This window comes from Arachis stenosperma, chromosome 1, assembly GCF_014773155.1.
Source record: "Arachis stenosperma cultivar V10309 chromosome 1, arast.V10309.gnm1.PFL2, whole genome shotgun sequence".
Classification (NCBI taxonomy): domain Eukaryota; kingdom Viridiplantae; phylum Streptophyta; class Magnoliopsida; order Fabales; family Fabaceae; genus Arachis; species Arachis stenosperma.
The window spans coordinates 133,958,774-133,971,255 of record NC_080377.1 but is presented as its reverse complement, the minus strand read 5'-3'; the positions used below and the strand labels follow the sequence as shown (position 1 = coordinate 133,971,255).

The following is a 12,482-nucleotide window of genomic DNA, read 5'->3' as shown; positions in this document are numbered from 1 at the left end:
GGACATAGAAGACATTCAACTTGCTTGAGAAAAAAAAAATATTCTCAAAAAGTCAGAGAGTAAATATTTGCTCAGATTTTGAGCCACTTTTATTCTCAATAGAAAAAACTGAATTTCATTATCAAAGGTCTAAGTACTTTAGGATTTTTTTTAAATAAAATAAAAAATTAATTATTTTTTAAAACCTTACTTTTTAATTTTAATTTTTTAAATACGATTTTTTTTTTAGATTTAAGATAAGTTTGTTACATTTCAGCGGACTCAGACAAACTCTATTAATTTTATAGAGTTCGCCTAACTTTCGATAAACTTCACCCTAATTCTTTCTCAAATCAACGAAACTCAAATTTTGAAGTATTTATTATAGTTTTCAAAAGTACATTGGAGTAAAAAAATACATAAACAACAAACATGACTTTTAGACGATAATAATAGTTATTGTTGTCCGTTGTAAAGTTCCAAAATTTGAGTTAGCGAGATATTTTGAGAACTTGAAGTGAAGTTTGCCCTACATCCTAAAAAAATCGTATTTAAAAAATTAAAATTAAAAAATAAAATTTGGAGAATTAATTATTTTTTTATTATACTTTAGAAAAAAAATCTAAGTACTTTTAAGTAGTATGTTAATCACAACATATATTTTAAAAGATAGGATTCAGATTAAACTTCTTGAAATAATATAGAAAATATCTAACAAACTTTTGTTGGGCCAATAATGCCTGAAGTAAAACAACATTGTCCCTTATATTTTGGACCGAACATAATATAAAGAGGATTTAGAGGGGTGTAATGATCCAAGTCCAACTTTCAGGTGTATAATTGTTCAAAGCTAAAATCAGTTCACAATGCAACAACGGAATGCAGCACAGACAAAATATTAAGAGAAGGCAAGAATGGTGAGAGGAAGAGAATTATTTGGAGGCCTCCGCCACACAACAGATTAAAGATAAATACAGACACTGACATAACAGTTTCAGCAATCGTTATTAGAAACTGGCGACTAAAACCCCAAAGTGGTCCCTGAGATTGGGCGAGTTACCCATACTTGTCCTTGACTTTCAAAATTCCCTAACAGTATCCCTGACATTCAGCTCCGGGACCCATAGTTGCCCTTCAACCCTTTCCGGCGCCAAGTCAGCAAACGGAGGGATGATCTGGCACCTCCAATGCCACGCTGGAGCCAGCAACGGCTAACTGATGTGGCAAATCTGAATTTTGTACCCAATCTGGTCCCTGATCCCATTAAAACCCTAAAAGCTAAGATCATCCTCTTCATCGCTTGAGCTTCAAACTGCTGCTGCTGATTCCTTCTCAGATCATCCTCTTCATCGCCTCCAGCTCCAGGTAATAACACATACAGAGTGGCTGGGATCACAAACTCAAAGCCAACATCTCTGGTATTGTGATCAATAAGTATCATTCCAACTCCTCCACCTTCCTTTATTATCATAGCCTTCAGTCTTCGGTTCTCAGTGACTTTCTCAATTGTACAGATCACAATTTTGTCCTTTATCAAGCTACGATCTAGAGTATTGTTCTTACAGAAGCTGGTAACAGAAGAAACCAAACCAAATTTTTTACATTTCTATATGCATATCATTGCAAATGCAAAATAATCTAATGAAGAAGATACCTTGCATTTGTTGCTGAAACTCCTGGTGCTGCGGCTGCACTTGCATATATCAAAACATGCCAATTGTCCATTTTTATTGGATTCAAAGACAGACCCTGCAGCCACATAAATTACTGTTACATTAGGCATTAGCCTTAGAAACATTTTGTGCCTTTGAGTTCACCTTCAAAACTTTTGAATTTCCAAGGTGGATATCTGATCTGAATTGTCTATCGAGGGTGCTAGCAGCAACAGTGAGAATCCAAGGAGCAACATAGCAGGCAGTAGTTGGGAAGATGGAGTTTCCAGCGAAAGCAGAAACAAGAATGCCATTTTGGAATGCATGGAATGCACCAACACTGACTGCATCCTCAAAGTAAATGGGCTGTGGAGGAGAAGGGCCAAAGGAGAGTGACAGAATGTCAACACCATCATGAATGGCATCATCCATGGCAGACAGGATCCTGCTATGGTGGAGGCAGTGTGACTTCCATGTCTATCACTATCTCGTGGTGACCGGAAGTATTGCCTGTTAACCACATCTTCCAATGGACCAACGTTTGCTTCAAAACCTTTTGAATAGAAGCTGGCACCAATGATTTTCCTGAAAATGTCCAAAATCCATATGAGATGAGATGAGTTGCTAACCTCCAAGTGTTGTGGAATAATGTGTATTCTTACTTGTTGCAATTGGCTAGTGTGAAATTATCACCAGTCACACACTCTCCCTTGAATCTCTCAGGCACAGGGCCTAATCCATAATCTCTGAAGCTTTCTGATTCTGGCCAAACACCTGAAAGTCAATGTTAGCTGTTAAGTCATTGCAATCCAAATGAAATGAGACACAATCAAACAAAGTAAATAAAATACCAGAGTCAACCACACCAACGATGACATCCGATGCCCAATCCAGTGCCACATGGCTTCCTGTGTAGGTAGAGTTTAATCCAAGAAAATCCCAAGAATGTGTTGTGTGAAGCCTATTCAGTTTGCTCTCAAAAATTGATACCACTGATTCATGTTCTGTAACACAATTAAAAACATATGATCTGTATGTGTTATTACCTGGAGCTGGAGGCGATGAAGAGGATGATCTGAGAAGGAATCAGCAGCAGCAGTTTGAAGCTCAAGCGATGAAGAGGATGATGATCTTAGCTTTTAGGGTTTTAATGGGATCAGGGACCAGATTGGGTACAAAATTCAGATTTGCCACATCAGCTAGCCGTTGCTGGCTCCAGCGTGGCATTGGAGGTGCCAGATCATCCCTCCGTTTGCTGACTTGGCGCCGGAAAGGGTTGAAGGGCAACTATGGGTCCCGGAGCTGAATGTCAGGGATACTGTTAGGGAATTTTGAAAGTCAAGGACAAGTATGGGTAACTCGCCCAATCTCAGGGACCACTTTGGAGTTTTAGTCGAAACTGGCAGGAAAAGATCATCACTTAGACAACATCAACATTCACCATAACATCAACATTAGCAGCAGAAGCTCAAATATATATAAAGGCACTCATTTTCATTAAAAATCTACAAATAGTGAATTGCATAATTGAAACACATTGCTTTTCTCTGGTTCAAGCTATTAAGGCTAGAATGCCCATGGCGGAAGCGGATGCAATCATTAGAGACATTCTTCAAATGCTGGACGAGGCTCCGGACGTGGGAGCTACCTGCACTCCAAAAAAAGGCAACAAATTAACTCACCAACTGGCAGCAATGACAGCGGTAAATGGACTAAGGAGACGGTGAACGTTTGATCCTCCTATGAAGTTTACGAACGCTGACAAAAGTACCCATAAACTAAGAAAATTAACGATGTATCCATGGACCCATGGAAAATGGGTTCTGTATGACAAAAGTATCCAAACCCTAATTTTTTGTTGATTTTTTAATAAAATTTCCAAACTACCCCTACCCTCAACTTCAAATCACTTTTTCAATCTTCTATAACTAAATATGCATCTTTAAAACCCTTGCCATAGGTCCAAAACTACTCCTACAACATATTTAAATGAATCTTTATGGTGGGAGTTTTGGATAGTAACGCAATAGAGGATTGCACGCCGAGATTAACAAAAGAATCAATCAATACCAATGAAGAATCAGAGAAAGAATCATAAAAGAACAATTTTTAATCGTTTAAGTTGTTTTCTCTTTTTTTTTTCTTAATTTGGAGACTTTCTTTGTGTGAAGACATGTGGTGAAAAAAAAGGGAAAGAGCTCACCATACTAAATTTATCTGCTAGGAACCGGTCGAAGTCCTCTACCACCACCATCACCATTGATTTCGGCCTGGTCTATTATAAAAGTTGTTTTGGATTGCATGACAAAGATTTTAAAGGTACATGTTAGGTTATGCAAAGTTGAAAAAGTGAGTTGAGATCGAGAGTGGGGTAATTTGAGAATTTTATTAAAAAATAAACAAAAAATTACAGTTTGAATATTTTTGTCATACGAAATCTATTTTCATAGATACTTTTGTTAGCATTCGTAAATTTCATGAGTACTTTTAGTAGTTTTTCCCAGGAATACAATCAGAATAGAAGCAAGCTTTGCAATACTTCAGCATGATCAATGGATGCCAAATCAAGTCAACGAGGTTTCAGTTTCAACCAACAAGCAAGAATTCCAATCAGATGACCTGGGAGGGTGGAAATGGAAACCATGACAGGCAACAAGCTGAAGGGGGAGAGCAGTCACGACCCATAGAGTTGTATCGGCACCGAAGACACCCGCAATCACGCTTTCGAAAATTGGAGAATGGAACGAGGTGGGGGCGCCAAGGGACTTAATGCTTCGCGACAGACTTGGGGGCAAAGGAGCAACAAGGCCGAGAATCTGAACGCTGCTGCAGGAGCTTCAGGGCGGACCCAACACCAGGCGCTTCAAACATCCGGCGTTAGTGGCGAAGTGCGGCAACGGAAGAACCCAGAAGGAAATATTGCAGATTCGGACTGAGGACAACATCGAGAAAGAACGCTTCAGGCTTCAGATCCATGCATTAAGTCTTTCGCCTGTTGATAGAACTTCCGGTGACAGCGGCAAGCGCGGACAGAATGCAATCGAAGAAGATGAACTTATGTTCTATTAGGGTCGGACACCAAGGGGTCGGGTTATGGGGTGTTTCGAGTTCTGGTTGTTCGGCCGGGTCAGATCTCTGGCCCATGGCCATGTAAAAAAAAAAAACGCTAAAACCAGTTGTTTTTGAAATATATTGATAAAATAAAAGAGAGAGAAAATCAATTGTGCCTCTGTCATAAATCCTATGAGATGTTTACAATTTTGTCACTTATAAATATAAATTTAGCTTGTATATTAAACTAAAAAGAAAGTAAGTAGTATTTAGAATTTAAAATTGCATGTATTAATTCAAAAAATCTCTAGGCTTATATTTAATGTTGGTTTTTTGAACATTAACTCGATACATAATAAGCTAAGAAAAGAAAACCGAGTTTTAAAAAGCCAACAGTTGTAGCACTCATGGCTTATTAAGTGCTTACTGAGTTGGTTAACATTTTAGGTTGCTTAGGGTGCATGGATTGGATAAATTGATTATTCAGTAAAAGACATTACCTCGATCTTTGAACTCTGGAACAACAAAAGAAACATTAGGCATTTGGAACCTGCTTAGTAGGAATGCATTTTTCCCTTTTCTGAAAAACTATATCTGATTCCTTTGATGCCTAAAACACAGTGAAAAAATGACTATACTTACAAATAGACAAGGATTAGTAAGTAACTAGTGGAAGGGATGAAATTCAGATCATACATAAATAAATTTAATATATTATGGCCAAAAATAGATGATTCGTGTGATCAAAAACTTCTTCTCTCATTCTTTTTTTTCACTGGCTTTCTGATTTCTGCACATACAAAGCTGAAAGGGCTACATTCTTCATATTGTTGAGTTTCGCGGTTTATAGGCAAAAACTCATGCTGCTGAATCTTGTAGCTCACAGCATTGTGCTTTAGAGAAAGGAGATGGCCCTCTTGGAAGAACTTCTATCATTTTTGTAGCGCTCGAGGGTTTTATATTCTTCATGCATGAATATCGATGCAGTTTCTTTACTTCCCATTCTTCTTATCTGCAACACACTCAACCATTTTATCTTCATTTAATGATTTCAACAAGTCTAAGCACAACTACACAAAACATACTGCAGTTTTGTATTGTAACTATCAGCTATCAGCTTGAAACTGCTGTAATACCTTTCTGAAACCACGATCGCCGGACAGTACGCCGTATGTGTCGCTCATGTCTTTCTAAGATCTCATCGACGGTGTGCATTTGAGATATTAAGGGTCCTGAAAAATCAACCGTGTCTCCTTGGTCCTGTGAACTCTGTAATGAAGGAAGTAAATGAAAATAAAGTCTCAGCAAGGATGCATAAATTGCATAAAGCTAAAACAAAACAATGCTTGATCCATTTATGCTCTTGAGAAAAACAAAATTTCTCTTTGAAGTCAAATAATTGCCTAGCGTCTAGCATTACAAGTTCCAAATTTCATATAGATCAGATAGTACAAATCACCTTATCAATGAAAACAGAACAAGATAATGTAATATCTCAGTCACATAATTCTATCCTAATCTTATCAATGAAGCTGGAAAACTGAAAGTAACTTACCAGGTTACTTCTCTTGGATAATGAGTCTTCTCTGTGATAAAGTGTCATAGATAGTTCTTGTGAATGGTACTCATCAGAAGTATCAAATGAGTCGGGACGATCAAACTTATTCCACTGGTTCTGCATTACAAGCTTAGAAATTTCAAGTAGATCACGGCCCCTAGAGTTGGAGCGTCCTCCACAGAATTCCTTGTTTTCATAGTTTCTGGATTCAGAATTATTCCTTGAAGTTACTGTCGAAGTTTCTAAGGAATTATACAAGTGCCCTCTTGAAATTGATCGAGAATGTGCTCTAATTGAGGTGTCATCTTTACGCCTTTTCGCCCATGCAAAGCCACTTGATTTTGAAACTTGCAATGGTCCTGGAAAGGGAATATCTACTTTTGTTTCATCCTTCATATGGGAACCATCTTGTTCTTGTGGTTTATCACTAGATAGCTTTGGTGCCTCCTCATCTATGTCAATGTTCTCTTCTTTAAGGACTTGGCAAGAGCTATCATCAACTTTTTGTCTTTGGGAAGTTTGAATTTGACTTGTCAAATCCTATGGGAGAAGAATAAGAGCTAAAGTAAGATTCTGATTATGATAATTAAAAGATTGGCATATTCATAAGGAACAAAATGATGCAGAGGGAGAGGAAGCAGGAGAGACCTCAGCTGGGGCTAATTTACTGAGTGCTAGTGGCTTTCTTGATGGTTTTCGTGATTCTGCTCTACAAGCTCGGCCGCTAATCTTTTTCCTGGATGTTCAACACTAAATGAATCCATGAAAACATTGCAACTAATATTTGAAAAATTGAAACTTAAAAGAATGAATTTGTTATGCTCACTATTGTAAAAAAGGTTCCAAATACTTTTTTATAGTCAATTTGGTGTACCGTTAAAAGTTGGGGTGAAAAATCCAGGGATTAACATATCTTAACAACATTTCAAGACACACAAACCTATTTCTAGAGACACCAGATGATGTGTGATAATTTTAGCCTGCTTTTGCCAATAAATCTGCATAAATAGAAAGTTAAAATGATTTTCACCTTTTTGACTCCTCCTGGTGCTTTGCGTCAATCTCCTTGCTAGGTGGGTATATTGGCATGCTTGATGGATCACATGCATATGGTTTTGTTTTGAAGTACTGAAAGTGATACTTTGTTATCAGAAAAACTTGCATAGTCCAAAATCAATGCTTCAACAATGCATGGTGGCACAATAGAAAATTAAAAAAGTTGCCAAGTATTGTCAAACCCAAAGGAGCTTACTTAGTTGTTCAAAGGAGTGTTTTCCAAATAATCACTGCGAAAGAATAACCTTTCGGCAATTTACAACAAATACAAAGCTAACTCTGTACAGCTTAGCTAACTAACCTCTGATGAGAGAGCAGATGTGGCAGTCCCACGTTTGCTCGGTTCGACAGAAAGAAGCGTTTGTAGCACATTTATGCTGGTCGCAGGCAAATCTTTAAACGTCTCCCAGAGGCTACTATCGTATGGTTGTTGTGGCTTGAACAAAGTTGCATGAGGAAGTTTGGTCTTTTTCCAGTAGTCATCAGGTGGAGAGCCGCAGAGCTTGAAGATTTTATGCAATTGTTCAACCTGAATAAACAAAAAAAGAAGAAATAGTTTACATGTGTTTCAGAAGCAGTGTCAAGCAAAAAAATTGGAGTTACCATTCCCGGTTAATTCCGTTTATTATTCATAACCTTGTTAAAACTCAACCTATTTCATTTGATTCCACTCTCCGAGTACATGGAATTAATTTTGAAATTTAGAAAGCAAGTTGGATATAGTAATTTCTTCCTTTTGCCTAAACAATGAATAGAGCTCAAATCAGATTTTAAGCACCAGTTCATGACATGTGTTTAGTCTTTCCCCCCTTCATTCAACTTTCAGACTAGTTCTAATACATCTCACAAAAGGCGAATCCTCAGACAAAATAAACAAGGAAGGAAAAGATTTCCATACTTTTTGAAAAAGGTTACTACCTCAGTTCTTCCCTGAAGTATAGGCTTTCCAATAAGTAGCTCTGCAAATACACAGCCAACACTCCAGAGATCCACAGATGGGCTATAATCTGTCGAGCCGAGCAAGAGTTCCGGCGGACGGTACCACAAGGTGACAACACGACTTGTGAGGGGCTGCTTGTTGTTTCCTGAATTGCACCAGTTTGCCAATCCAAAATCTGCCACCTTCAATATGCCTTCATCATTCACCAAAAGATTCGATCCCTTGATGTCTCGGTGCATCACACCCTTCGAGTGACAATGCTCAAGACCAGATAACAACTGTTTCATGTAGCATTTAATCTGCACAACAACAAATTGTGTCCTTTCAATAAAGACAAGAAGCAAATTGGAACTCAGTTCCAGAAATTAGCACTAACACAAATACCTGTGATTCACTAAACTTGATTTCTGGTCTAGACAATAGCCCTGTGATGTCATGTTGCATGTACTCAAACACAAGGTAGATGCTACAAGACAACCTGGAAGTAATCAAGCCCTCCAATTTGATGATGTTGGGATGATCAAGCCTTCTTAGAATCATTATCTCCCGCGCCATAAACCGGACGCTCTCTGGCTCGAAATTGTCAAACCTGACCTTCTTCAGAGCCACTATCTTCCCAGTCTCAAGCTCCTTTGCTCTGAAAACACTACTATATGTACCCTGCCCAATCTATCATTACAAAAAGAAAGCCAATTTTCAGAACAGTTACAGCATTGGCAGAAAAAGGAGCATTTTCAGAAACAACTCAGATATTCAAAATTCAAGTGTTAAGATTTTCCCAAATTACTATGTGTTGGCTAATAAAATAATCCTATTGATAATTCATGTTTAAGATTTTATTTAAGCAACATAGGTCAGATATAAATACTAAGTGCTTTAGTAATTTTCTCTTTGGAACAATAAATTATTTGACAGATGAGAGATTGAATTATGGTTATGCTACTTGTTCCCAGCAATTAAGTCATAAATTCGACAATGCAGCCCAATTAAACAAGTAAAGAAATAAAAAGAATGATAGGCTGAGAGGGATGAAGAAGTAGGAAGGAACCTTCTCAAGCTTCTCAAATGCATCAGCACGGAGGGGAACCCAACCCTGAATGGCCTCAGCGGCGACGGAGCTAAGCCAAGCGGGCCAACCGGCGGCCGCCTGCTCACCTTCGACGTACTTTTGCAAATTGCCGACCAGCCTGAAGCTGGAGGAGTCACTCAACTCGCTCTTCCGACTCGCTGAGTCAGTGTTGTTCCTCCTCTTGTCGTCCTCCGCCGAGTGGTCCCCCGCCGGCGTGACGGACACCCCTTGCTTGACCACCACGCAGCCCATGAGGAGCTAAACTTGCTTCATTTTGGAAGTAAAGAGCTTTGCAGCAGCAGTTCATATGCCATTCTTGATTTCGCTTTCAGTGTTTTTTGTTTCCGCCAATTGCGGCCTTCTTTATCGACTCTTACATCACCGAAATCAGCGGAAAATATATCATTGTTTTTTTGCTCTCTCTGTTAGTCTTCTTTCTTTTGACAAATGCAATGCACAATTCATTGATTTAGTTATAAATGTTATATACTGGTATTCTGGGAAGGGGTTCGTTTGCTTTATGGTTTTGGCTTCTGATTTTGTTATGGGATGACTATTATTTATATTTAACTAATTTAAATACATATTTATATTTTAATTATTATTATTTTTGTATACGAATATGTTCATGTAATAAATAATTTTTTAGTTTTTCTCATTGTTTATGAATCACTTTTATTATAAAAGTAAAGTGCATATCACTTTTTTTTCCTTGTTATTATTAGTTGGTTTGTGTGAGTGGCATTGTTGAAAAGTGCATGGAATTGGATTGGGATATGTGTATGGAGATTTGTTTCGTTATTTAGTTTTGGTGACATGATCAATCATTATGGCTAAATGGTATTGGATCATTGTTTGTGTGTTGTGATGCTTTATAGTTAATAAGTCTGTCTATCTAGGTAGTATGTGTGTAATTGTGTATATAAAATCTCCACTTTCTTTGTATTTAAGATTTGTTGATAGGAGATATTCTTTCTTTTTCCATACTTCATGCAACACCTCTCCCTTGCGTGGGGACACCTCAATCAGTAGTGGAAGGACTAATAAGGAGAAAGATGAAATCAATTAAAAAAATAAGTGTTTAAACTTGGGATTAAAAAAAAAAACAACAAATCTAACTAGATCCTTTTTGGCTATTGAATGTCTTGGTAAATTTTTAAGTTGTGTCAAAAGATCAAAGAATTTTAGCTAAGTTTATCATTCTCACATGCCTTGATGTCATGTTTACTTTCACATCTTTTGTAGACTATAGTCCAAGCACTATTAGCTTGACAGGTAGAGTTAGTAATGGGGCAGGCACCTCCATGCTTACAAAATTCTTCATGGTTTGACACTATTTAAATAAAAAAATTCAGATATTATATTATTGGCTATCTTCATATCCTACATTTTGATATATTGACCACAGTTCTCATCTTTTGTGGAGATAATGTTATAGAATGTTGGATATAATATATTTCTGAGTAGTAGATAAGAGTCCCCATTTTGAGACCATCATTGAAGACATTAGTTATAACTTTACTATTTTAATTTGATTAATCTTGTGAATGGGTATTTCATATTTGTTTGTGTTAGTTGATATAAGAATAAGAAAGGTTGATGTTTAATTAATTAATAATGGTTCTTTCCTGTATTAGTACATTGAAATTTTCTATCAAAGATAGTGCTTTTATTTAAAAAAAAAATTGATGTATTAATTTCTGAGTTGAGTGAAAGAAGCTTCATGATGATGTGTGTGATGCATTAACCCTATCTACCTTATTAATATTGTCTCTACCTTATTTTCAGAATGTTGTTTTCTCACTAACCTCTGAAAAAGGGAAAAGATAATGCAAGTTGCAACCCCACTATCTTGCTTTTTCTTTTCGTTTTTTCCTTTTTTTTGGGTTTTTTTGGTCTGTGGGAAAAGGAAATGATAGGGTCTAAAATGCGCCAAGCCTCTAGCAATTGTGCTAAGCTTTATCATTGCAATTATGTAAAATATATGCTGTTTATAGGCTCCATGGAATCCTAGAGATAACAAGTTATGATGTTAATTGTTAACATAATAAATTTGTATTTGTTAAGTGTTCCAAAATAAATAAAAATAAAATAAAAAAATATTTGTGTTTCTATGTATAAAGTATGGTATTTTTTATGTCTCATGGTGTCCTAATAAAAAATAAAGAATTTTTCTTTCGACACACTTAAATACTATTATGTATCTATTTGTTTAATTTTAATATGTATTGTTGAAATGAGTTTAGAAATAGTATATATTATTATTTATTAAAATAAAAAATTATTTTAAATATTTTATATAATTAAAAAATATTAAAAACAGTTAAAAAAATTAATTAATATTTTAATATTAATAAACAATTAAAATATCATTACAACTTATCAAAAAATACTTATATTTTATATATATATTATGTCCCCATATCTTATAAATTGAAAAAAGGACCAAAAGTACTCATGAAGTTTAGGAACGCTGACAAAAATATCCATAAACTAAGGAAATTAATGATGTACCCATAGAAGATGAGTTCCGTATGACAAAAGTATCCAAATTCTAATTTTTTGTTTATTTTTTTAATAAAATTCCCAAACTATCCCCACCCTCAACCTCAACTCACTTCTTTAATCTTCCATAACTCAACATGCACCTTTAAAACTTGCTATGGAATCCAAAACTACTCCTACAACAGATGAAATGAACCTTTTATGGTAAAAATTTTGAATAATAACGCAATAGAGGATTGCAGCGTCGAGATTAACAAAAGAATCAATCAATACCGATGAAGAATCAGAGAAAGAATCATAAAGGAACAATTTTTAATCGTTTCATTTGTTTTTTCCTTTTTTTCTTAATTTGAGGGCTTTCTTTGTGTGAAGGGATTGGCAAAAAAAATGAAAAAGAGCTCACCATACTAAATTTATCTGCTAGGAATCGGTCGAAGTCCTCTACCACCACCACCACCATTGATTTTGGCCTGGTCTATTATAGGAGTAGTTTTAGACTCCATGACAAAGGTTTTAAAGGTACAAGTTGGGTTATGGAAGGTTGAAAAAGTGAGTTGAGATTGAGAGTGAGGGTAGTTTGGAAATTTTATTAAAAAATTAACAAAAAAATTAGGGTTTACATACTTTTGTCATACAAACCCCATCTTCCATGGGTACATCATTAATTTCCTT

General features: G+C 36.2%; 2 protein-coding genes across 2 annotated transcripts; both read right to left on the bottom strand.

Moving 5' to 3' along the window:
• Positions 1-1,087: 1,087 nt before the first annotated feature.
• Positions 1,088-2,063, bottom strand: LOC130935313 (subtilisin-like serine-protease S). The gene is made up of 3 exons (XM_057865010.1): positions 1,797-2,063; positions 1,634-1,728; positions 1,088-1,547 (listed from the first exon to the last, which is right to left on the bottom strand). The coding sequence occupies exons 1-3, from the start codon at positions 2,061-2,063 to the stop codon at positions 1,088-1,090; spliced, it is 822 nt and encodes a 273-aa protein (XP_057720993.1).
• A 3,071-nt stretch (positions 2,064-5,134) lies between these two features.
• On the bottom strand, positions 5,135-9,754 carry LOC130953606 (protein IMPAIRED IN BABA-INDUCED STERILITY 1-like). Its single transcript, XM_057880777.1, has 9 exons — positions 9,285-9,754; positions 8,621-8,905; positions 8,215-8,535; positions 7,598-7,825; positions 7,271-7,368; positions 6,889-6,976; positions 6,238-6,780; positions 5,819-5,951; positions 5,135-5,694 (listed from the first exon to the last, which is right to left on the bottom strand). Exons 1-9 carry the CDS (start codon positions 9,555-9,557, stop codon positions 5,675-5,677), a joined length of 1,989 nt encoding a protein of 662 aa, XP_057736760.1. The 5' UTR covers positions 9,558-9,754; the 3' UTR covers positions 5,135-5,674.
• Positions 9,755-12,482: the final 2,728 nt, after the last annotated feature.